General features: G+C 39.8%; 1 protein-coding gene across 1 annotated transcript in view; it reads left to right on the forward strand.

The window, feature by feature from the left end:
• The first annotated feature begins 774 nt into the window (after window positions 1-774).
• The window catches only part of Dpysl3 (dihydropyrimidinase like 3), a 107,589-nt gene continuing 80,555 nt past the window's right edge, over window positions 775-27,808 (forward strand). The window contains exon 1 of the mRNA XM_074076709.1: window positions 775-1,291. Coding sequence (XP_073932810.1) covers window positions 914-1,291 — 378 coding nt within the window. The 5' untranslated portion in view covers window positions 775-913. The remainder of the gene's footprint in view (window positions 1,292-27,808) is intronic.

Below are 27,808 nucleotides of genomic sequence, written 5' to 3' on the forward strand. Positions count from 1 at the left end.
CACACACACACACTGGAGTATTATTCAGCCATAAAGAAGAATGAAATTAAGTCATTTGGGAGAAAATGGATGGAACTGGAGAAAATGATGTTAAGTGAAATAAACTAGACTGGGAAAGACAAATATGGAATGTTCTCTCTCATATGCAGAGTCTAGACCTTAAGAAAAAAAATGTCATGAGTGTAAAACGTGGAGGAGGAGAAGACTGTTTGGTTGTGGGAACCAGCGGAAGGGGAGGTGAAGGGAGAGTATGAAGGGGGGGTGAATAGGATGGAAGTACTTCATATTTGTGTATGAAAATACAATAAGGAAACCCTTTTAAATTGTTTTAAAAAGAGGAGGGGGGATAAGGAAGAGAGCTGGGGGGGTGAGTTTGATCGAAGTGCATTGTACACGTCTATGGAAACATCACCATGTCTGCACAATTAATACAGACTAATAGAGGACTAGCACGTGCGAGGCCAAGCGCGCGTGAACGTGGGCCACGCAGGGTTCGGGTCACATGCGAGTCAGGCTGTGGAGCTTGGACACGGCTGGGACCTGGGCGCGTGGAGGTCCGGGGCTCGCCGCCTGAGGGGAAGTGTGCGTGCGTGCGCGCGCGCCAAGTTTGGATCTGGACCTGTGATGGGCACCGGGGCTGCGTCAGCCTGGAGGCCACAGTAGGGCTGGGGTGCGGAGGAGGTCCCGCGCGCGAGCGCGGGAGAGAGCCAGGGAGAGCGCGAGGGGGAGAGCGCGCTGGCTGTGCGCGCCCGCCCGCTGGGGACAGGCGGCGGCCGGGAGCAGCACTGCCGCCTCTGGCGCGAAGGCTCAGGCGCCTCCTCCGCCCGGGTCACTGCGGCTCGGCCCTCGCAGCCGGCGGCCGCCCTTTCCGCCTCTGGGGAAGAAAGCCCGCCGCTGCTGTCGCGCTCCAGCCATGGCCTCGGGTCGCAGGGGCTGGGACAGCTCCCACGAGGATGATCTGCCAGTGTACCTGGCCCGGCCGGGCACCACCGACCAGGTCCCGCGGCAGAAGTACGGCGGCATGTTCTGCAACGTGGAGGGCGCCTTCGAGAGCAAGACCCTGGACTTCGATGCCCTGAGCGTGGGGCAGCGGGGCGCCAAGACGCCCCGGAGCGGCCCGGGCAGTGCGCGCTCGCCGGGGGGCCGGCCCGGGGTGGAGGCGGACGCCCTGCGCAGGGGCCCGGGCCGGGAGGACAGCGCGGAGCCCGCGCCGGCGCCCGCGCCCGCCGGGGTGGAGATCCGAAGCGCCACCGGCAAGGAAGTGCTGCAGAACCTCGGTCCCAAGGACAAGGTAAGGGGCCCGGGTCTCTCCTGCCTTGCTCTTGGCCCCCTAATATAGCAGCCCTGGCGGCCATGGCCCGGCACAACTTTCTCGCTCTCACTCTGCAAGGAGATGGGGAATCTGGAGAAGGAGAGAGCATCCCCCACTGTCCCTACATTCGCGTGTGTCCCCACTTGCAGCATCTTCGTGGTGTACTGTAAGGGTCCCAGCCACCCACCCACCCCCGCTGTCCCTGTGTCCTGATCCCTGCCTCCTCGCCGCACCCCTGGGCCATTTGTTCTGGGTGGGTGTGTCAGCCCAGCCAGCCTGGGAAGGCTTCGTAATTTTCAGACCTTCTGTCCCTCTGCACAATTGTGTTGGTCCCCTCAGGCGCTAGATTAAATCCCAACCCAGGTCACCAGGGCAGAAGGCAACCTGATGCTAGGAAAATGGGGTCATCTCCATAGTGCCAGGATGAAAGTATAGGATGGGCGGTCCCCTATCTCACTCTTCAAACATCAGCACTGTCCCTGAAACTTTTGGGTGTGTAGACACTAGACTAAACACCAGAATCCCTATGCCTCCCTTATGTCCTAGCACGACAGTTCACATCTGTGTTTGCAAAGAGTGTATTTGTATACATAGCTTGGCACAAGACCGGGTATCACAGGGATCCAGCTGTCTCTATGCAAGAATATTATTATATTTTTGGAAACAGACGAGGGTATTAAGGGTGCCTATTAAACTAGCACGAGCTACAAGTTCCCTGCTGTTCATTCGTGTGAAGGCCAATTTCTTCCATATATGTTGTAGAGAAACTCATGCCCTACTGAACTGTGAAAGGCTGGCAGTGAAATCTAGTTTATCCTGATGATTTGTGTTTGTTTCATAAAAAATTAAAGCCATAGTTCAAAAAATTCAGGGCCCAGGCAGTGTGGGGGATTTAAAGTTCAAACAATAGTAATCAGACCAGCTTTCACCCTTGTCTAGGCAATGGCTGCAAAATCCATCCGCATGTATTATTCCGCACTAATACCGTCATGAATAATAACCTGGAATGGAAATGTCTGTCCCTGAGTGATTACAGTTAACGCTTATCCCGGACTTGGTTGTTTTTCCATTAAAATGCTGCTAGCCAGTGAAAGGACACTGTTATCTCTCTCTGTTTGAGCCTCAAAAGTTAAAAACAAAGCCAAACCCAAAGTCTGAGCTACTAACTCCACCAGGGAAAGCAAGTACTGACATTAGGTTAGTACTATTTATAGGTGCCATTTGTGAAACGATGTTGTATCCATTGGAATCACTCATTTAGTTTGTGGTTTTTGGTTTGTTTGTTTGTTTGTTTGTTTGTTTCACATCCTCCTTTGAATTTGGGATTCCGCATGCCCTTACAGGAAAAACTTTAGTTTGGAAAGGCTTGGGTTGATTTCTGAAGACTAGCTCCATAAAGAAAGGTAATTGCCTGTCTTCAAGTGTGACTTGATCAGTATTGAAGTGTTCCCTTCCTGGCCCTAAGGGGTGGGAGAAGTGACGGAAAAGGTCGGTAACAATCACTGTGAGTCAGTGTGGTCCCTTTGCTGGAACACCCCTGATGTAAGCCAGATAATATGCCTGACTTGCAAGATTGAAGAATGGTAACTAGAGAAAGGGAAAATGTTCTTCCTTTAAACCCAGCAATTCTCCCATTTCCCTGCCTTTCACAAGCCCTATACTTTTGGCTCCTAATTGAAAAATAATAATACGACCTAAGCATCAGCAGGGTTTCTAGTGCTACACGGTTATTTGTGAGTTCGGCCCTGGTGCCTGCTTCATCCAGGCCATGTTATTATCTTTAATTTGGTTGAATCACACTGTTTTCAAAAAAACCCACAGAGGTTATCTAGTTATATGATTATCTAGTTCTTGATGGTTATTTCCTTAAGGATAGGTACTGTGTGTATAGATTTATTTGTGCCTGGAATGCTTGGCACACTGGAGTTGCTCACTGAATGTTTGAAACTTTAACTTCTTTAATTAAGCCATCTGTCTTCGTAGGAACAAAATGGTTATTTGGCCTCTACTTAAATCCTGCCATCACTGGGAAGCTCACTACCTACTGAAGTTTCTTCCTTCCATCCTCCTACCCTCCCTTTCCTTCCTTCCTTCCCTCCCTCTCCTCCCTCTCCTCCCTCCCTCCCTCACTTCCCTCCCCTCCCTCCTTCCCTTTCTTCCTTCCTTCCTTCCTTCTTTCTTTCTTTCTTTCGTACTGGGGTTTGAACTCAGGACTTTGTTCAGGTGCTCTACCATTTGAACCATGCCCCCAGCTCATGAAGCAACTTTTGCACAACTTTTCTTCAGAAAAGAAAACTAAGGCCAAATCTGCCTATCTGTAGCTTCTATGGATTATTCTCAATTCTAACCTCTCAAAATAGAAGAATAAATATTTTTCCTTATTTGGAGATATTTTAGAGATCTTAAGTATGTGTGAAAAGCTTGGGTAATGCTAGGTAACAAACCTCCAAGCCTCACTGGCTTAGTAAAACAGTAACAGCTTGCTCCTTGTTCCTCCTACTTATTCAGCATGGGTCAGCAGGGGAGCTCATTCATCATTGTCCCTCAGAGACCCAAATAGGTGGAGGCCCCATCTCTGCACATGTTCAGTGGAAAGAGTATGTGATGAGTCACCCAGGCTAGGAAAGGCTCTCACTGAAGTAAGGAACAACACGTAAGCTCACGTTTCATTGGTCAAAGCAGATGATGTGTCCATACTCAACTGTAAAAGATGGAGAAAAGTGCAATCTTTCCATGATCCTGTAAGACCAGAAAAATTTGATGAATAGCTGTAGTATCTCTTCCAGATCTAGGGATAGGCTACTAGGGAAAAGCTGGCCTCGCCCTTAGGGGTTATATGATTGTAGGTAAGTAATTTAGCCTCTTTGTGTTAGTTTTCTCATCGGCAGAATGAGAGTGACAGTGACTACTTTGCACTTAATAAATACTCATTTTATCAGTCATTACCATTACTTTTAATTTTTACTGCCCTTTATATGTTTGAGGGCATTTGTTATTCCCCATAAATTTTTCTTTGCTAGATTTATGATTCCTAGCTTCTCTTGTATGAGCATGTCCGCGCTCCGGCTTCCTTTTCGGGGCATACCATGTTTTGTGGATATTATTCTGAAAATACATTGCCGAGAACTGAACACGGTGCTCCAGATGGAATGTGACCATGGCAGAGTACATTAAGCTTCTTAATTTTCTGGGTTTACATGTAGCATATGCTTGTGCAGTACAAGATTACACCGAAGAAATAAGCTCTTGAGTCCTGCTATTACCTCTATGGTAAGCTCCCTGTTACTGGAGTTTTCAAACTTACTCTCGCATGAGCTACTCAGCTAGGATGGCCCCATTCTGTGCTGGTACAAATGAATTTAAAACAAAGTCAAAGTTAAAAAAAACTTAACTGTAGGATTTTATTTTTCTTCTGCCTATATTTGTCACTATCTTTCTGTTCTGTCATAATACTTTTGAACCTTTATTTTATGTTACAGCAGTCCTAGCCCCATCTTTGGATCATCTACACATGTGATAGTAAGTCAACCACTTTTTGAGCACTTTCTGTGTGCCTACTATATATGATTATATTGATAAGGAACTTGAAACTCAGAAAATAGATATTTAGTACCAAATCACATGGGTAGTAAGTGGGGGAAGGCAGAATTCAAACTCCAACTTTTCTAAATTGAGAGCCTGTGCACTTTGTAGATGGGGAGACCACTTTATTACTTTAATTCAGCTAGGCTGACCACTGTGTCAGCTCCTGACTTGTTAACGTAATGATGGGCAAGAACAGATCTTCCCCTAGCACCTCTAGAAACCTTCTGTCACCTTGCCACCAGCCCATTACTCACGGAAACTTTGAGGCCAGGTGTTCAACCTGTACGAACAGTTACTGCAAATCCTTCCTCTTACAATTTGATTAGAACCTGTCAAGAGATTTTTTGTTTCAAGTGTCTTGATGAAATCAAAATATATTTTGTTGCTGGTATACCTAATTATTACTCCTATCTTAAGCAAATGAGTTTATTTAATAACTTATGAATAGGTTAGATAACAAACATTTTTGGCAGAATAAAAATGAAAACCTGTCTCTGAGTTATACTCTGAATGCCTAATTCTAGGTTAAGACATCACTAGAAGCCAGTATGTTTCTATAACTGCTTGTAAATATTTTTAAAATAATGTATTTTGATTTTTTTCTCATGATAGGCATTCATATTGTCAAAGTCCTCCACAGATGGCATACGTACATTTTGTTTATAATTTTTGACACTATGTGCATAGGAAAGAAATGCTAGTAAAAAGAATTTTCATCATTTGTCAAGATTCCTTTCCATGAATGCAGAATTTTCCTATCACCAAAAAATTACTAAGATGAGGAAAGTTATGTCACACAGTCTGCCAAGAGCAAATGATGTTACAAAGACTGTCGTCCAGTGAAGACATGGCAATGGCAGTCGGATCATACAGGTTTATTGACAACCTCCTGTCAGGAGCCTTGGGTTCATTTCCAGTTCCCTACTCCCATGTGAGCCACTTTTGTGCAAGATGTTCCCTTTGTGAAGTCAACCTAGACTTTGAGTATATACAGAGAGAATTCAAAACAAATAAGATGTGTGGCCCTTACCTTTTCACCATTTGTTACTTGTCTTTTTTTGTCTGCCTTAAAAGTTTTCAGACTGACTCTGATCATTCTCCTCTTCCTTGCCCTGCACAGTGAAGACTGCTGGCAATAGAATCGCAGGCTTAAACAGGCTCCTCTAGCCTGATTCTAAGCCCTATAGCATAAATGAATTTTACAAGGCTGTTCTGACAAAGGAAAGTCTGTATGTTGGCTAGGGGAAAAGGCGCCTGCTTACCTGGCTTGCGGGCCATACCCAAACTTGGAAGTGTTTGAAACCTTTTGAACTTTGGTTTAGTTTGACAGTAGGCTTTTGAGGAACATAAAAAATGCACCTTCTAAGTAATGCTGCAGTTGGCAGAGTTCCCTCAGAGTAATGGTCCCTGGAGACCAGGTTTTGCTGACGGTTCTTGTAATGTTTAAGACGGCCAGAGTGCTGTCTGGGATGATTTCTGTCAGTGACTCCTATGGCCGATTCCCTTCATGATTAATTTCCTCTGGGCACTACCCGTACAGTAATGTTCCTGTGAGACAGTGGATAAAGGTTACTAGGAACAGGAGAATGCAAGCTGTGCCATCCACTTTTGGAGGAGGCAGAGGTCCATTTAGGTGTATAAGCACTTTTTAAATTAAGTTGACAGGAAAATATGCTGTTAAAATGTCTTTAACTTTTCATATGGAATCATATGGCATTTCAAAAATGGCTCGATTTTATCAAAGAACAAAGAGAAAAGGCAGAAAAAAATTGGATGAAGTATTAGCGGTCTCAGTTCCCAACTTCAACCTCTAACCTGCTGTACTGCGTGGAAGTGCTATGGCTTCCTCCTTCTCCTCCTCCTCCTCTCTCTGAATATGCCTGTACACATGTGTGTGTATATGACAAAATATTGTATTACTACCTTACAAGCTTATAAAAACCAAGTGAAAAATATAAAAGATAAAAGATACATATGTAGAGCCTACAGTGGTGATGTACTCCCGGATCTCAGCACTAAGGAGAATGAGACAGGAGGAGCTCAATTCAGAGTCTGCTTGGACTACATAGTGAGTTCAAGGCCAGCCTGGGTTTCATAGCAAGACTGTCTCAAAGACAAAAAACAAAAAACATACCTCCCCCCAGAAAGACTCCAAAATTGCAAATGTAAATTCTGGTGTTTTGCTGTTTAGCCCAGTGTCTTGTCCAACCAGTTGGGTGAGTACTTGGATGTCTGTGATCTCTAGACCAAAAACAGTCTGAGTTCATCATCAACCTGAGGTCTTTAGTGACATATGCCATTTTATTGAACAGCTTCTAAGAGAAAATTGTAGAGTGCTTGAGATGAAGCTGATGATGAGATACTGGTTAGTGCTCAGTGCGCACTCATTATAAATACATATTTGGGGTTGGCCAATGAGGTGTGGTGACCAGCAAAGTCCCCAAATCTCCCTTTGCCTATTGATAGTTATTCTTTACTCATTTATTCAAAATCAATTTATTAAACCCAAGCTATGCAGGTGCACAAACAAAATCAAACATTGAAAAGATAAAAATGCACTTATAAAGCTGGGAATTATGGGACCAACCTGAGCATCATAGTGAGACCCTGTCTTACCAAACCAAAAAAAAAAAATCTGGTCAGGTAAATAATAGAAGAATTTTCTAAAACTCCATGAACGCAATAGTATATTTTTCCCATCTTTGTGCATGACACAAAGATGGATACTTCCCCCCCCAAAAAAATAAGTGGGAAGCTGCAGTAAGTCTGTGGTTAAATTGCTTTTTGCCACTTAGAGGAATCTGAATGTTTGTATCCTCCCCCCTCCCATGTAAATGTTAAAATCCTAACTCCCAAAGTGATGGTTTTAGAAGGTAGGGCCTCTCAGAGGTGATTAGGTCATGAGGGTGGAGTGCTCATGAATGAATGGGATTAGTGCCCTATAAAAGAGTTCCCAGAAATTGGTTTTGTACTTTCTCCCATGTGGCAACACAGCAAGAAGGCACCCTCCATAAGCCAAAAAGCTTACCGCCTTGGTAATGGAATTCCCAACCTCCAGACTACTCGAAATAAAGTTCTGTTGTTTATAAGACACTCAGTATGTGGTATTTATTACAGCAGCATTTAAAGACTGACATACTATTTTTTAAAAAATATTACAAACTTTAATTTTGGAGCAGTTTTAGGCTTTCGGCAATGTTAAGTGGAAAATGCCAAGAGCTCCCATGTCCCCTGCTCCCACAGGCACACCGCGTCTGTCCCTCACTATCAACACCTCATAACAGTGCCACATTTCTTACAACTGATAAAGCTACACCAACACATCATTGCCACTTAAAGGCCACAGTTCACAGCAGGAGTCCCTGCTGGTGCTGTACCTTCTATGGATTTGGGCAAAAATATAATGATACTTTTCTACCATTGTAGCATCATGAGAGAATAGTCTCACTGCCATAAAAGGCCTCTGTGTTGTGCTATCCATCCCCACTTCCCCTGCAAACCCTTATCTTTTCACTGTCTTCGTAGTTTTGCCTTTTCCAGAATATCATATACAGGCCATCTCTGGTATCCTAGGGAATTTTGGTTCTAGGACCACCTGCAGATACTAAAATCTGTTTATACTCAAGTCCCTTAAACTTGTCCTCCATATCCATTGATGTAGAACCCATGAATACAGAGAACTGAGTGTTTTTGGAACAGCACAATATTTTTCCTTTTCATATTGGCTTCTTTTACTTAATAACATGCATTTAAATTTCTTCCCTGGCTTTCCATAGTTTGATAGCTCATTTTTTAGTACTGGTATTCTTTTGTCTGGGTATAGCATAGGTTATTTATACATTTAATCATTTAAGCACTGAAGGACATCAGAGGGCTTCCAACATTTGGAAATTATGAATGAAGCTGCTATAAACATTTGTGTGCAGACTTTCTATGGACATAATTTTCACTTCATTGTTGTAAATGCCAAAGAGAACGGTAGCTGGGTCATATGCTAAGAGTGTTTTTAGTTCTGTAATAAGCTACCAAACTGCCTTCCAAAATGACTGTAACAATATCCATCCACACTGGCAATTAATGAGAGCTTCTGTTGCTCCACACTTTTCCCAGCACTTGATGTTGTCAGTGTTCTGAATTTTGGAAATTCTTCCAGGTATGTGGTGATATCTCATTGTTGATTTAATTTGCAGTTCTCCAGTGACAAATGATGTGGACTTCTTTTCACAGGCTCACTTGCTTTCTGTCTATCTTCTTTTGGGAGGTGTCGGTTAAGTTATTGGCACATTTTTAATCATATTGTTTGTTTTCTTATTATTGAGTTTCAAGAGTTCTTCATATATTTTGAACAGCAGTCCTTCCTCAGATGTGTTTTATATAACTATTTTCTCCCACTGTGAGTGTTTTTCTTACTCTCCTTACATCATTTTTCACAGAGAGAAAATTATTTTTAATTAATAAAGTTCAATTTATCCTTCCTTTCCCTCTCTCCCCTCCCCTCCCTTCCCTTCTCCTCCCTTTTCCTTCATTTATTTCATTTATTTGTTTATTTATTTTGACAGGGTCCCACTGTATACCCCAGGCTGGCCTCGAACTTGAGATCCTCCTACTTCAGTCTACCCAATGCTGGGATTACAGGAAGTTGTCAATATTCACAGCTTTTCATGCTATCTTCTTGGAGCTTTATTGTTTTGCATTTTACATTTATGTCTATATTCTATTTGAAGTTAATTTCTGTGAAAGGCATCAGGTCTGTGTTTATCCTCATTTTTTTTCACATAGATTTCCACTGCTTTAACACCATTTATTGAAAATATTGTCTTTGCTCCATTGTGTTGCTTTTGCTTCTTTAGAAAGATCAGTTGACTATATTTATGTGGTGTATTTCTGAGCTCTTTATTCTGTTCCATTGATCAAGGGGTCAATTTTACCAATATGATACTGTCTTGATTGCTGCAGCTTTTTAATTTTGAAGTTGGGTAGTCTCAGTCCCCTGACTTTGTTTTTCTCCAATATTATTTTAGCCTTTCTATATAAACTTTTAAATTAATTTGGCAATATCCACAAAGTAATATGCTGAGATTTTGATTTGAATTGCATTGACTCTATAGACCACATTGGGAAGAACTGACATGTTGATAATATTGAGTCTTTCTGTCCATAAGTATGGAATTTATTTCTATTAATTTAGCTATTTGATATAAAGTTTTGTAGTTTTCTTCACATAGATCTGGTCCTTTTTTATTAGACTTATATATTAGTATTTCATTTGGAGTGCTACTATAAGTGATAATGTGTCTTAGCTTCAAATGCGAGTATATAGGAAAGTGACTGGTTTGTGTATTAGCCTCACAGCCTGCACTTTTGCTACAGTTCCTTACTAGTTCCAAGTGGGTTTAGGGCTAGTCAGTTCTTCTGGACATAAATGATTATGTCATTTGTGAACAAAGATACTCTGTTTCTTTCTTCAAAATCTGTATACCTTTTATTTCCTTTTCTTGTCTAATTTCATTAGTTAGGATTAAGATCACTGGTGGGAGGGTGTATCTTACATATCTTTCCTTGTTCCTGATCTTGGCAGGAAAGCTTTGAGGTTTTCATCATTAACTATGATGACAGCTGTACATTTTGGGTACATGTTCTTTATTAAGTTGAGAGTGTTCCAATCTACTACTGATTTGATGAGTTTTTATTATGTGTTTTCTGCATCTATTGATGTAATCATGTGATTGAAATGATACATTACATAATTGACTGGAATGTTGGCCCAGCATTGCATATCATTTGGCTGTGGCATATAACTCTTTTTATATATTAATGGATTCAATTTGGTAATATTTTGTTGAAGATTTTTGGTGTAAAGCCTGCTTTTTTCTTGTAAGGTTTGCATCTGGTTTTGGTATTATAGTAATACTGTTCTCATAGAATGAATTCGGAAGAATTAAATGTTTGATTAAATTAATCAGTAAACCTATCTGGTTTTGTTGCTTTCTGTTTGGGAAGATTAGCAATTATTGATTCAATTTATTTAATGGATATAGAACTACCTATTCAGAAGTTCTATTTCTTCTGGCATGAGTTCGATAAATTGTGTCTCTCAAGGAATTCATCCATTTCATCTAGATTACCAACTTTTGTGGGCATAGAGTTGTCCATAATACTTGTTCACTATTCTTTTAATATCCATAGGATCTGTAATGATGTTCCCCTTTCATTTCCAATATTAGTAATGTGTATCTTTTCTCTTTTTTTCTTAGTTAGCCTTACTGGAGACTTATAAATTTTATTGATCTTTTCAAAGAACCAGCTTTTGCGTTGGTTAATTTTCTGAACTGATTTCCTGTTTTCAGTTTCATTCATTTCTACTTTTTTATTATTGAACATAAATGTATCTATTTAATTGTTTTAAAAGGAATAAAATCTTTTCTTCTGCTACTTTGGATTTAATTTGCTCCTTTTTAGTTTCTCAAAATGGAAATTTAGATTACAGATTTTATATCTATATTTTTATTTAATATGTTCATTAAATGCCATAAAATTCCCTTGAAGCACTGCTTTTGCTGCTTCACACAGATTTTGTGATGTGATGTGGAAAAAGCTGTATTTTCATTTAGTTCAAAATATTGTTTTTTTGATATCTCTTTTATTTATTTATTTAGAATTGTATTCTTTAGCCAGGCATGTGCCATGTGCCTGTAGTCCCACTTACTAGGGAGGCTGAAGCAGGAGAATCTCTTGAGCCCAAGAGTTCAAGGCCAGCCTGGACAGCATGGTGAGACCCTGTCTCAAAGAAGCAGACAATAACAACAAAAAAATGGAATTGTATTGTTTAATCTCACAGTATTTGGGAATTTTCCTCCTTTTGGTTATTGCTTTCTATTTTAATTTCACTGTGGTTTGACAACAGACATTGTATGATTTCTTTACCACTAAATGCGTTAAGATGTGTTTTATGGCCTCTGGTAAACATGATAAATGCTCTCTATGAGCTTCAGAAGAATGTATAATCTTTGTTGACAGATGAAGTCATCTGTTCATCATGTCCAACTGACTGATAGCGCTGCTTGGTTCACCTCTGTCCTTACCTATTTTTTGCTTGCAGGATCTGTCCATTTTTGATAGAGGGTGTCCAGGTCTCCAACCTAACTAGTGAACTCACATCTCTCTCCTGGGGTCTCTCTCAGTGTTTGCCTGGTGTGTTCTGATGCTCTGTTATTGAGCACATACATACTGAGCTTGCTGTATTTTCTGCTTGGTAATGATTCCCTTATTATTATGTAGTACTCTGTGTCCCTGATAACTTTCCATGCTCTGAAGTCTGCTGCATATGAAATAAACATAGCTACTTGGGTTTTCTTTGATTAATATCATCATAGCAGCACTTTCTTCATTCCTTAGCACTTAATCCATATGTCTTTATTTTAAAGTAGGTTTTTGTACTCAGCATGTAGTTGGGTCTTGCTTTTTGATAATCTCCTTTAATTGTTATATTTAAATCACTGACACTTAAGGTTATAACTAATATAGTAGGACTGATCTCTACCACATTTATTAATGATTTGTTGTCCTTGTTCTTTCTTTTTCTGTTTTTGTTCTCCATATTTTTTCTGCCTTTGATAGTTTTAACTTAGCATTTAATATGAATTCATTTTCTCCCTTTCTTAGTACAGCAATTACACTCCTTTTACTTTTTCCATGGTTTCCCTAAAATGTGCAATATATGCTTATAATTAGTCCCAAACCCATTTTCAAATCATGATATACTGCTTCATAGGGAGTACAAGGACCTTGTAACAAAATGTTCTTATTCCTCTTTCCCATTCTTTGTAACACTAATTTATTTAAGTTATATCTAACCATCTATGTACATATGCATATAAAATCAAATACATAGTGCTATTATAATTTGAAAAACTGCTCTATATTAGATATATTGAGAATAAAAAGGGTTCATTTTATCTTTGCTTATTAATCCTTCCATGGTCCTCCTTTCTTTATACATGAGCTTCTGACCTACATAATTTTCCTTCTCTCTGAAGATCTTTATTTTAAGGAATTGGTTTGTTTGTTTATGCAGTGCTGAGAGCCAAACCCAATTCCTCCTGCAAGGCAAGTGCTCTACCATTGAGCTACATCCCCAGTCCATGAAGTACCTCTTTTAACAGTTCTTTCAAAGTTGGTCTTTAAGAAACAAATTTCTTGTGTTTTTATTTTCCTAAGAAAGTCTTTATATCTCTTTTACTCTTGAAGATTAATTTTACAGGGCCAGAATTATAGGTTGATAGTTCCTTTTCCTTGGTAAATTGTATATTCCACTTTAGTTAGTTTCTTCTCATTTCTGAGGAGAAATCTGATGGTATTCTTATGTTTGTTTTTCTAGACATATGGTATCTCTCCCCTACCCCACTTCTTTCAAGATTTATCTTTGATTTTTCTGACATTTGAATAGGATATGCCAACTTCAGTTTTGTGCATATTTATCTTGTTTGCTGTTTTCTTTCTACTTATCTGATATTAATTTGAGGAAATTTTCAGTTATTGCTGCTTTAAATAGTGTTACTTTTTCTTCTCCTTCTGGTATTCCCATTATGCATATGTTGAACCCTAAGAAATTCTCTCATAGTTCTTGGATGTTCTGTTGTACTTTTCTTGTTTGTTTATTTGCTTTTCAACCTTTTTCTTCCTTGTTTTATAGTTTGGGAAGTTTCTTTTGTCATGGTCTACTAATGTGTACAGTAAAAGCATTCATTTCTATTATAGTATATTTTAGCTCCAGCATTTCTTTTTGGTTATTAAAATTTCTGTTTGCCATTGCTCATTTGTTCTTGCATGTTATATAATTTACATTAAAAACCCCTTGGCATATTAATCACAGTGTCCTTAAATTCTTGCTCTGATAATTCCAGCACTCCTGCCATATCTGACTCTTATTCTGATGCTCGTCCAGTCTCTTCACACCTCTCATCTTTCTACTTGTTGTTAGAATGGAATGATAACTTTTCAGCTCCTTACATGCTGGACCAAAACCCTCAACTAGTTTCTTAAACTTCAGTTATTATGGCATCATCACAAAACATCAAAGATTTTCTAAAGTGTAATTTACTACAGCTATGGCACTCCATTGTGATGTGTCACATATTTAACTACCAATTCCTCTTTAATTGGACATTTATGTTTTCATTCTTAGTTTTGATTTTATATTTACTTTCCTTTGCTACTATAGTTACTATTTGTCAATGTCCAATTTTTATAAATACCTGTGTATGGTCATTTTGTTTTTCTTTTCTCTCTCTCCCTCTCTCTCTCTCTCTCTTTCTCTCTTTCTCTTTTGTGCTAGGAATTGAACCTAGGGCCTCATGCATGCTCACACATATTGTATCACTGAACTACAGCCCAGTCGCTCTCTTTATTTTTATGCTGCAGAAACACTGGTGCTTCCTGGTTGAAACTTCAGGAAGAGCACTCTAGTGTGCAAAGCTGCTTAGTTTTTTTGTGAATTCTGTAAGAAAGAGGAGTGCATCTCAGGGTGCAGGCAGTAGTAAATAAGAATCAGAGACCATAGAGCCAGGTAAATGGGATAAAGAAAAAGACACGGGAAGAGGAGGAATTTTAAATCTAGCTAGAGAAAAAAAAAAAAAAAACATGAAAATAAAGAATGTTGAGACTGTGAAAGAAGATCTCATTTAACAGAATATTTTTCTGCCAAAATAGTCCCCTCAGTAATGAATTGAAATTTTACTTTTTTCTGAACTTCCCTGACACAAATGTGAGGTTCAAGAAGTGTGTTCTAATGAACATTACAATTACAGATGCTTATTTAAGCAAGACAGTGATGTCTCTAATCCTCATGACAATTCTACAGAATATCCCCATAATGTAGAAAAAAAGCTGAGGATCAGAGAGGTTTCTTGAGTCCCTATAATCATACAGCTAGAAAGGACAAAGCCAGCCCTTAAACCCAGGGACTCTCTTTTGCTTTCTGTATGCCTCCCTGTTCTCTGGTATGAAGGCAGATAAGCAGCAGGACGGATGAGATCTAGCCCTTAAGAGGACTGTTGAAAATAACATGTCTGTCGGGGCTGGGAGTGGGAATGCATAGCAGTAACCCCAGCTACTCAGGAGGCAGAGATCAGGAGGATCACAGTTTGAGGCCATCCCTGCACAAACAAACAAACAACAACAACAAAAGAAAAACACTCGAAAATGCAAAACTCTATCCAAAAAAAACTGAGCAAAAAAGGGCTGGGGGTTTGTGACTCAAGTGCCTGCCTAGCAAGTGCAAGGCCCTGAGTTCAAACCCCAGTACCACTAAAAATAACATTTTATCAGTGGGAATTTAAAAAAATATTTTATTAGAATATATTAGTTATACAGGCAGCTTTGTTGTGACATTTCCATATATGCTTATGATATATTTTGGTTAGGTTCAACCTCATCATCATTCTCCCTCATCCACCTCCTCCCTACTTAAAAGAGTTTCAACAGGTTTCCTTGGTCTATTTTCAGACACGAGCATAAAGTACATATTCACTCTCCTTTAACCTCTCCACTCCCCCTCCCTCTCCCACTTGTACTCACCTCCTAACAGAATTTGATTTACAATCCTGTCCTTCATTACTGAAGTGTATATTCATTGTTCAAAGGGGTTTCAACATGGTATTTTGCCTGTGAATATGATGTAGGACCTGAAACTTGGAAACTACTACAGGAAAGAGCATGGAAATAATCAGATTATCCCCCCTCTATCACTCTTCCTTACCTTTGCCAGCATCCCCTATTATTCAACAACTTTCAAAACACATTGCTATGCTTTCTTCCCACACAGATGCAACGTATTTTGATGTTATTTACTCTCTATCATTCTGTTTTCCTCTCCCTCCCCCTAACCCCTCAAAAAGTCCCACTACTGCAAACATTTTGTACATATAGATAAATATGTGTATATATTTATACATATAAATATATGCATAAAATCATGTTTTTATTTGTGTATATGTTTATCTTTTGAATCTGTTTTCCACATATGAGAGAAACATACAAATTCTTTCTTTCTGAACCTGGCTAACTTTATTTAACTTAATGATCTCCATTCCATCTGCAAATGACATAATTTTACTATTCTTTATGGCTGAATAATATTCCTCTGTGTGTGTGTGTGTGTGTGTGTGTGTGTGTGTGTGTATCACATCTTCTTAATCCGTTCATCAGTTACGGAGCATCTTGGCTGTTTCCATAGCATGACTATTATGAATAATGCTGAACTAAACATGGGTGTGCAAGTGTCTTCATTGCATCCTGACTTAGATTCCTTCTGAGGTAAGCCCAGGAGGGGTATACCTAGGTAATATGGTAGTTCTATTTTTAGTTTTTCGGGAAACCTCCATGCTGTTTTCTGTGGTGGTGATACTAATTTACATTCCTACCAATAGTTTATAAGGGCTCCTTTTCCCCTCTCACCCTGGAATCTTTGCTAACATTTTGTTGGTTGTTTGTGCTCTTGATCGTAGTCATTCTGACTGGAGTGAAGTAAAATCTTAGTGTAGTTTTGATTTGCATTTCCTTTATGGCCAGGAATGTTGAGCATTTCTTCATGTATTACTTGGCCTTTTGGACGTCTTCCTTTGAAAAATGTCTCTTCAGTTCATTTTCCCATTTCTTCATTAAGTTATTGATTCTTTGGGAGTTTAGTTTTTTGAGCTCCTTGTAAATTCTGGTTATTTAATCCCTTGCCTGTTGTATAACAGAGAAAGATTTTCTTCCTTTCTGCAAGCTGTCTCTTCAGTCTGGGGACTGTTTCCTTTGCTATAAAGAAGCTTTTTAGTTTGATGTGGTCCCATTTGTCAATCCTTTGTGTTAATTGCTGAGCTATTGGAGTTCTGTTCAAGAAGTTATTGCCTGTGCCAATGTGTTTTCCATATTTTTTCCTGTAGTAGTTTCAAAGTTTCACATTGTACATCAAAGTCTTTAATCCACTACCAATGAGAATCTAAGTAAAAAAAGGAAAGCGGAATTTGTTTAAGTCCACAAGGTGAACAGGATAGTAAAAACTGAAAAAAAACACATTGAAGCTTTGAGGTATAAGAGGCCAGCCTGCTGGTGGATCAGCCTGATTGAAAGGCTCCCACTAAGGTCAGATAGTATTTAAAGGATGGGGTCAGAGATAAGGTTCAACCCAGGACCACATGACCCGGGATCCAATACACCTTTATTCTAGGTGATCTTCTTTGAGTGAAGAATCACTTAGTTTATTTCCCTAAAACTACATTATGTCTAAAAAGAAAAGATGAAATGGTTATGTTAGATTGGAAGTGGGCTATAGGGAAGTATTCTTTTCCTCTGGGTAATATTCCTGTATCCTGCCACTTAGACAGTGGTAAATAAACCAATGCAATGGAGAGTTGTGAAAAATAGATACTGAGTGAGAAGGGAAAATTCATTGACAAATGATATCTCACAGTTTGTTAGAGGGAAGTATGTATCTAGAGACAGTGTCTTCTCCCACACACCACTCAGGCAGAGTTCTGAAGCCAGATGTTGTTACACTTAGGGATGTCTTAGTGAGATTACAGAGAGAAGAGTGCAGTTGAAATGGGCATGAGGGGTTTGAAATGAAGGCAGTGCATCTGGCAATGCATGCTAACAGCTAAGGGCTTATAAATACATGATGAGCTGTGTCTCAATTATCCAGAATAAGAGTCTGTAAGAATTTTCTATAAAGAAGCAGATAGTAAATATTTGAGACTTTGTAGGTTATAACATATTTATTCTAAATACTCAACTATAAATAGCAAAAGTAGCCATAGACTAAAAGCCAATGAATGTGGTAACTATGTGCAAATAAAACTTTATTTACAGAAAAATATGTAGTGAGCTGGATTTGGCCTATATGAAGTTTAGCAACCTCTTTTACTTTTCTTGACTATAAGAAAAAAGTACATACACACAGAGGTGTGTGTGTGTGTGTGTGTGTGTGTGTGTGTAAGTGAGTGGCAGGGTAAGCCACAGCAATTTTACAGTGGAAAGACTCACAAATTTGGGTAAACATGGCAACTGAGCAAGACAATCTGAAGGCTTAGAAACACTCATTGCCTTTCAGGATGCTTGAGATTGCAGGGGAAATTAAAAAATAAATACGCATCTGACACTGAAGAGGAGAACAATGCAAAATATTTAGAGAATGCAAATTTGTGAAGTGGAAGCAAGGGCCCTGAAGAACAAAGACAGGAGAAAGGGGGCGGTTGAAGAGGATAACCTGGAAATTACAGTGGAAAAGAAACAAAGGAAGTCTGAGTGATTAGGAATAAGGTCAGATTGAAAATAGAGCTTTGTTGATGTGCTAGAAAAAGGAGAGGACAAGCAGTAAATAGCTCAGGCTGCGGAGAGGTAACATGGAAAGAAATCCTCTTGGAGTTGTTAACAATTGTTAGCTCTTGGAGTTATTGGCATTATTAAATGAATGGGGAGAATGCTAGGCTCACTCACACCTAAATTGGAGAGCTGAAATAATAGCTTGTGTAATAAATGCTGTTAGGAATAACAAAAGAGCAAGGAATACCCTGGAAACAAAAGGTATAGGCAAGACTTCCTCAGTAGAACTCCAGCAGCCCAGCGCTAAGAGAAAGTATGGATAAATGGGACTACATGAAATTAAAAAGCATCTGCACAACAAAAGAAGTGGTCTCTGAATTGAAGAGACCACCCACAGGGTGAGAGAAAATATTTGCTAGCTATACATCAAAGGACTGATAACCAGAATACACAGAGAGCTCAAAAAATTAAATTCCTCCAAAATCAATAAATCAATAAAGAAGTGGGCAACTACTGAACTAAACAACTTTTTCTAAGGAAGAAATCCAAATGGCCAAAAAACACATAGAAAAACGTTCACCATCCCTGGCCATAAAAGAAATGCAAATCAAAACCATACTAAGATTCCTTCTTACCCCTGTGAGAATGGCTATCATCAAGAACAAGAATAACCACAAATGCTGGCAAGGATGTGTTGGGGGGGGCAAGGGGAAGGAACCCTCACACACTGCTGGTGGGAATGTAAGCTAGTACAACCACTTTGGAAAACAATATGGAGGCTTCTTAAAAAAATAAAACATTGTGTATTTATACACAATGGAATTTTACTCAGCCACAAAGAAAAATGAAATTTTGCCATTTGCAAGTAAATGGACGGAACTGGAGAACATCATCTTAAACGAAGTTAGCCAGGCTCAGAAGGCCAAAAGTTGCATGTTCTCCCTCATATGCGGATTATAGACCCAAAACAAATGCAGTAATATTATTGGACATGGGTCACACACTAAGGGAAACGAAAGGAAACCTAAAACTTGAATGTGGTTGATGTGCTCTCTGTTGGGGAGCAAATAAAGTAACCTTAAATTGACAAAGGCCACTATGGGAAGGGGACCAGGAAGTAGCGAGATGTCTGGTAGAAACAAACCAATGTGGGTTGAAATACACAAGTGCATGGAACCAACATTAGGAATCTCTCTGTATAGCTATCTTTATCCCAAACTAGCAAAAACGATATGTCTTTCTTATTATCTCTTATGTTTTCTCTTCAACAAAATTGGAGAAGAGGGCAGAACAGTTTCTGCCTGGAAGTGTGTGTTGGGGGAGGGGTGGCACAAACAATGTATATTCATGTAAGGAAATGTAAGAATGATAAAATAAAAGGAGAAAATTAAAAAAAAAAAAAGAAGAGTTTTCAGGGAAAGAGTATATTTGGGAGAGTGTGAGATGATTTCAGAAAATCTGCCCTCAAGAATTCAGCCAAGGGTAGGTCCACCTAAGGAATTCAGTGACAGTCAGTGGCTTTCCATTTAGCCTTTCACTCATTTATTCTTTCAGCCATTCAGGGGCACCAGCAGATGGAGATCTACCAGGTGCTCAAAGAGACTGAGTTGAAGAAGTAATGGCAGCTTCAAAAATGAGTGCTAAGAAAGGCACTGAGCCTCTTTCAAGGCAGAGGAGGGAGGAGGCAGGAGATTGATATCCATGAAAGATTTCTCCATCATGAGGCAGACTCGTCCAACTGAACATTAGATGCAGAACTAGAAGCAATTTCAAAGTTCATTTGGTTCCACCTCTTCACTTTACAAGTAGAGAAAATGCGGTCTTGAAAAGGGAATAAGGATGAAAAATAAAAACTGAGTGCTTATTATATGGCAGCCCACATTGTTTATTGTGGTAAAATACACATAACATATAATTTACCATTTTAACCAACTCAGTAGTATGAAGCACACTTAAAATATTGTACAATCATCACAACTACCTAGTTCCAGAACTGTTCCATCTTCTGAAAGGAAGATTCTGTGTCCATTAAAGAGTCACTCCCTATTCTCTCCTCTGACCCTAGACTCTGGAAAGCACTAACCTGCTTTCTCTCTCTGGATTTACCTGTTCTGGCTATTTCATATGATCGAATTGTGTGATATGAAGCCTTTTGCACTTGACTTCTTTTACTTAACACAATGTTTTTAAGGTTAACCTTTGTAGCATTTCAGTATTTGTATATGTAACAAATACTATGTAGCATTTCAGTATTTGTATGTAACATTTTACCTCTCATGAGATGATGCATGTTGGATTCTTTCCACTCTTTACTTATTGTGAATAGTGCTGTACTAAGCACCTTTAGAAGCACTTTCCATTTCTGAAGTTAATTGTGTTCACAACAAATCATTAAGGGAAAGTACTATAGTTGTATTCATTTTATGAATGAGAGAAGAGAATAAAAATTAGGTCACTGTCCAAGTTACAGTTAGTAGATGAGAACTGGGAAGTAGAGGTTATGACCCACTCTGTCTCCCAGCTCATATCTTCTTGGAAGGATATACCACTGGTTCCTGACTGCTTTCCTCAATGTCCACCACACTCACATGTGCTTAGTATGTTGGGTGTATATAAGTTGAATTAAACATTTCTGTTAAAGAATATTCAGGAAACAAAAGGAAGGACTAGGGATTATTTTTAAGTCAGCCTGTGTATTTTAATAGTAAATATACTGAGCAACTGAACATTCTGTAACAGGGCATTATAAATAAATTGAGGCACATTTATATGACCAAATACTCTAGAGCCATTTAGATATGATGGTGTAGAAGAATAGTGTGAAAAGATGTTTCTGGTTTATCTTGTTCCTCAGCCCTCTGAAGGAAAGCATTGTCAGCTCTTTGAGTAGGAAGACTGTGGTTTAGAGAGGATTAATCATATGCATGGCCTTCAATAGCCCCCAAACTAGAATTCTGTCCATACCCACAACCCACATGGTTAGCCACATCGAAAAATAAATGGAAATAAAACAGAATTTTAGTAGTAGTCTGTTTCTGAGCAGAGAGATAAGTGGGTAACATGTTTTCTTCTATTCCTTCAGCTACATTTTTCACATTCTCTAAAATGCCTTGCATTGCATTTGTAACTGAACAAAGCAGGAGTATTTCTCATACAAATAAGAGAAATCAATGTCAAAACATATTTCAGTAAAAAAAGAGATTAAGCCTCCCATGGATTGCAGCAATGTATAAAGATATTTAAAAAAAAAACATGAGCCCACTGCAGGAGAGTAAAGGAACTGTGCTGGTCAGCAACTAAGAGATAGCATGGATAAATGGGACCTCATAAAGCTAAAAAGCTTCTGTTCATCAAAAGAAATGGTCTCTAAACTGAAGAGAACACCCACAGAGTGGGAGAAAATATTTGCCAACTATACATCAGACAAAGGACTGATAACCAGAATATATAGGGAACTTAAAAAACTAAATTCTCCCAAAACTAATGAACCAATAAAGAAATGGGCATGTGAACTAAACAGAACTTTCTCAAAAGAAGAAATTCTAATGGCCAGAAAACACATGAAAAAACGCTCACCATCTCTAGCAATAAAGGAAATGCAAATTAAAACCATGCTAAGATTCCACCTCATCCCTGTTAGAACAGCCATCATCAGCAACACCACCAACAACAGGTGTTGGCGAGGATGCGGGGAAAAAGGAACCCTCTTACACTGTTGGTGGGAATGTAGACTAGTACAACCACTCTGGAAAAAAATTTGGAGGCTACTTAAAAAGCTAGACATCGATCTACCACTCTTGGGGATATACCCAAAAGACTGTTACTCCAGAGGCACCTGCACACCCATGTTTATTGCGGCACTATTCACAATAGCCAAGTTATGGAAACAGCCAAGATGTCCCACCACTGACGAATGGATTAAGAAAATGTGGTATCTATACACAATGGAATTCTATGCAGCCATGAAGAAGAACGAAATGTTATCATTCGCTGGTAAATGGATGGAACTGGAGAACATCATTCTGAGTGAGGTTAGCCTGGCCCAAAAGACCAAAAATCATATGTTCTCCCTCATATGTGGACATTATTAGATCAAGGGCAAACACAACAATGGGATTGGACTATGAGCACATGATAAAAGCGAGAGCACACAAGGGAGGGGTGAGGATAGGTAAGACACCTAAAAAATTAGCTAGCATTTGTTGCCCTCAATGCAGAGAAACTAAAGCAGATACCTTAAAAACAACTGAGGCCAATAGGAAAAGGGGAACAGGTACTAGAGAAAAGGTTAGTTCAAGAAGAATTAACCTAGCAGGTAACACCCACGCACAGGAAATCAATATGAGCCAATGCCCTGTATAGCTATCCTTATCTCAACCAGCAAAAACCCTTGTTCCTTCCTATTATGGCTTATACTCTCTCTACAACAAAATTAGAAATAAGGGCAAAATAGTTTCTGCTGGGTATTGTGGGGGAGAGGAAGGGGGCGGAGTGGGTGGTAAGGGAGGGGGTGGGGGCAGGGGGGAGAAATGAACCAAGCCTTGTATGCACATATGAATAATAAAAGAAAAAGGAAAAAAAATAAAATAAATTAAAAAAAAAAAGGAACTGTGCTGGTGAGAAACTCCAAATGGAGGTACAGTTTTGTGGTTAGTGTCTTCACCATGTTGACATTTGGGAACTATTAGTGGATTCTGGCCACTCTTTTTCCTTAAATAAGCATTTCTATTTCCCAATTTCTTCTGACAATTTGAAAGAACAGTTAGTGAACTGTGCCAAATCTTCAACAGTGGTAGCCTGGTCTTGTGCGACACTGTTGGGATTTGAAGCACTCATTCAAGTTACATGTCTTGATTCTCTAACTCCTCTCCATAATTTTACTTGGCTCTCATTTCTGAATATTTCAGTGAGCAAATGTGCATGGGGCCTGATTCTATCTACACTGTGCAGCCTCACAAAGGACTTGAGCAATAACCCTCCTTCATATTGTTGATACAAAAACAGTATTAGCTAATTATTTATTACAGTTGATAGGAACAACTTTGTGAAAACTAGTCATTGTCTCTAAGGACTTAGGTTGTTGCTATTTGATTGTAGATTTCCCCTTCCAAGTCCCATCTCCTTATTCAATCAGCAGTGATTTGGCTCCACAGTAGCTTTAATATTGTCATAATTTCCATAGAAACCGTCTGTAAAGCTGCAAACACAGAATTACACCCTCCCTGCAGGCTGAGACAGGAAGGCCAGATGGGTTATGAAGGGAAAAGGCCCTCAGTGAGACATAAATCACTGGGTGAGGGAGGAGAGAGTGGGGGAGGAAATCACTTTAGAAGAAAAAATTGTTTGGTGCAGTCTTTGCTGCAGGGTGAAATTCCCTACTGAAGTGGCCAGCAATGCTGGCTCCTTTCCAAGGCCAGGGTCTGGACCAGGTTTCTTGGTGGAAGCCAAGATGAAGATGGAGGCAAAGGATTCTCCCTCTGTGGGCTGATAATTTCACGTCACCATCTGCACACAGAGATAAGGTCCTGATCAGGTCCTGTGTGTATGAAGATAGGGATAAGAAACAATGTGTGATGCCACCCTGTGTACCAGGCTGGACATTTCATGTGAATCTCAGCCCTCCATGGTTCCCCCAGAAGAAGATTCTGTTATTCCCGTTTTGCAGGTGATGTTATGGGCCGCCATCCTTCCCCTTCTCCAGAGCTCAGTTAACTCTCTCCCAGGTTCTCAAAGCGTGATGAGAATCACCTGCGTGTTCCTCAGTACATTTGTTTCACGACTATTATTCCATATTGTAAATATCCATTAACATCTTTCCCATTATCCTGGGAGTCCACTGAGGGAAATGTCTTTACCACCTAACTAGTACCAACCCCAGGTTGACCCAGTATGTTTTTGAATGAAGAAATGAATGAGAAAGTCCCAGTAACTTATTCAACATTTTTCATTTTTATAGTTGTATCTGAGAGTTAGCATAATGCCTGGCATATGAGTCCCTTGATAAATATTTGAATGAAATAGTGAATGTATTAGCGAGCTCATTACCAAGAAAGAGTGACACCACTCTTTCCTGGCTACAGTGACAATGTTGCCTTGCCATTATCATGTCTGGCCAGGTGACTCACAATATATGTGTCTGACAGCTGGAAAAGCAAGGGTAAGACATGGTTCTGTTACTCACTGTGTGAATTTGGTCAAATTCCTTCACCTTTCTGGGTCTTACTTTCTACATTTAACAAATATGAGATTTTCTAGAAGCAATCCTTTTTTTTTTTTTTTTTTTTTTTGAGATGGAGTATTGCTGTGTTGCCCAGGCTCAAAGATCTGGTCTCTGTGATCCTCCTGCCTCACCCTCTTGAGCAGATGTCACTAGACGTGCACGTCACTGTATCAGCTCATCCTCTTCCTTTTAAGAAATCCTCAGAAAGGAAAAAGGAACCCTCTTACACTGTTGGTGGGAATGTAAACTAGTACAACCACTCTGGAAAAAAATTTGGAGGCTACTTAAAAAGCTAGACATTGATCTACCATTTGATCCAGCAATACCACTCTTGGGGATATACCCAAAAGACTGTGACACAGGTTACTCCAGAGACACCTGCACACCCATGTTTATTGCGGCACTATTCACAATAGCCAAGTTATGGAAACAGCCAAGATGCCCCACCACTGACGAATGGATTAAGAAAATGTGGTATCTATACACAATGGAATTTTATGCAGCCATGAAGAAGAACAAAATGTTATCATTCGCTGGTAAATGGATGGAATTGGAGAACATCATTCTGAGTGAGGTTAGCCTGGCCCAAAAGACCAAAAATCGTATGTGCTCCCTCATATGTGGACATTAGATCAAGGGCAAACACAACAATGGGATTGGACTTTGAGCACATGATAAAAGCGAGAGCACACAAGGGAGGGGTGAGGATAGTGGTAAGACACCTAAAAAACTAGCTAGCATTTGTTGCCCTTAACGCAGAGAAACTAAAGCAGATACCTTAAAAGCAACTGAGGCCAATAGGAAAAGGGGACCAGGAACTAGAGAAAAGGTGAGATCAAAAAGAATTAACCTAGAAGGTAACACACACGCACAGGAAATTAATGTGAGTCAATGCCCTGTATAGCTATCCTTATCTCAACCAGCAAAAACCCTTGTTCCTTCCTATTATAGCTTATACTCTCTCTACAACAAAATTAGAAATAAGGGCAAAATAGTTTCTGCTGGGTATTGAGAGGGTGGAGCGGAGAGGGAGGGGGCGGAGTGGGTGGTAAGGGAGGGGGTGGGGGGCAGGGGGGAGAAATGAACCAAGCCTTGTATGCACATATGAATAATAAAAGAAAAAAAAAAAGAAATCCTCAGAAATAATCTTATGAGTTATCCCAATACACTAGAGCTGCCTGGACAGAGACCTTCCCTACCTTTCCTTACTGTCCTCCATCCCCACTCCTCGAAGGGCTCAGAGGAAGCTCAAGTGGGAAGTGAGGAATGGTCAGCTTAGTGTGTCACAGTTCTGTCTAGAGTAGATTGTATTTAATGCCCTTCTGGCTCTAAAGTTCAGGTGTTCTGGAGATACAGGAATAGAGCCCCACAGACATGTAGCCAGTCTGAACTGATGATAGGCACCACATAACCAGGCACCCTGATGGAGAGGCATAGCATGAGACTTGGGGTTATGATGTCTGATTTTTGAACCCAGAACTTCCCCAAAGAGTATTACCCTTGATCAAACCATTTCACTTCTCTCAGCCAGTCTCCTCATCTATAAATCAGGGAAGGTATTCTTTAGTGATTGGGTTTTATGAGATTCATAGTGATGACTACCATTTCTTGTGCAGTTAGTAAGTCCTTGGTAAATTATGTGGGGAGATACCATCTCGTATGGGATTTGGTGGCCTTGCATGTCCTTGAAAAAATGTGCAACCCTGACAGTTTCTTATCTAGATCATTTCTCACGGTTATCTCTTCCATGAGTAATCATGAGAGATGAGGTAATGTTTTCCCCAGGCAGCGTAGTCTTGTTTCAGCTTACTAAAATAATAAATAAAAATAAAAGTAAACAAAATAAAAACAAATAATGAAAACTAAAATATAAGTGGTGAATTCCCAAGGTTCGTGGCCTCTGCATGTACAGGTGTCCATAGTGGGCCCTTGGCATCATTCCTGTGAGACGTGGGAGGCATTGGCAACGAAGGAAAACCAACACTAAGCTCTGGCTAATGCTTGTGGGTAAAAAGGTCCTTTGCTTTTGATTGAGAGTCTTCTGTTTTCTGCCAGCACCCATGAAATAGTAACCTGTTAACTTGTTAGGTTATAAGTAGTAAAACAATCTCAGACCCTTCACAGTTCTTGACATATATATATATAAAATTATTACAACTCTATGAGGTAAGTAGTTCTAATAACCACATTTCATAAATAACAAAATTTTCACAAAACATCACACAGATATTACATGGCAGAACAAAAACTAAGCTTGTATTATTTGAAAAGTCACATCCTCAATGCTAATATATTTATTCTCTGAATTACCTGGAAATAATGACTATGAAAGCATTATACACATATTGCTATTTTTAATAAAAATGTAATTATAAGCACTAAGAAATTAATTCATTTAACAAATGGGTATTGATTGCAGTCCTTGCTCTCCATTGCAGAGAAAGGTACCCATGTGAAGTTCTGTGGAAAACCTGGGTTCAGTAATGGGCATGCTTCCTGCTAGCTGAATGACACTGGACAAGAAATTTCACATTGGTCCATGTTCAGTCATTAAAAACACCCTACTAGGTACTTCAGTGAAAGGGGATTTACTACGGAGAATTAATTATACATGTGTTGGAAGTAGAAGATGAAAAAAGAAACATAGAAGTTAGTCCTGACATAATAAGTGGAGGAAGCAGCACTCAAGACTGAGTGAGCAGAGACGTGGGGCTACCCCACAGGATGAGTGTTTATATTTCTGAGGCGGGAGCGCCACCCAGCTTCTCCTGGTCCTCCCAAGAGGAAATGACAAAAATGGGAGTAAGAGCAAAAGAAGCCGCAGGTACAGGAGTGGCGCTGGCAGGACAAGGAAACAGGAAAGAAGTCTGCTTCCCTTTCTTGGCCTTCTTTTCTCTGCACTCTGCCTTCTGTTTGTAGAAGCTAGTAGGGAACTATCTGGTTAGGGATCTTGAGCCATACCTTCTGTAGAGTCTCGTCAAGTCAAATTTAGAAAATACAAAGTGAAGCCAGATGGGCTTGAAGCTGAGCAGCCGGACTTTAATAGCTGGTACAATTGCTGTCCATGGTGCTATGTCTGTAAAATGGGGAGAATATCTAGCTCATTAGATTCTTTTGGACGATTACATGAAATTGCCACTCGTTGGTTGAGACTGATTTTCCATGCCTAACAAATGTAAGCCTTTGCTATTCTTTTCCTGCTAAGCTTGCTTTCTGTATAATTTCTCCCTTTGCCTGTTTTCCAGTGAGACTTGGGTACAACCCTTGCTGAGAGATAATCAGGTCATCTGGGAAGCTAGCCTTCCTAAGCTGCATGTGGAGAACAGGCTTCAGGACTCAGGATTTGCCCTTGTGAGTCAAAATGAGAAACTTTTCCCCAGAGACAT

This window comes from Castor canadensis, chromosome 6 (assembly GCF_047511655.1).
Source record: "Castor canadensis chromosome 6, mCasCan1.hap1v2, whole genome shotgun sequence".
Classification (NCBI taxonomy): Eukaryota; Metazoa; Chordata; class Mammalia; order Rodentia; family Castoridae; genus Castor; species Castor canadensis.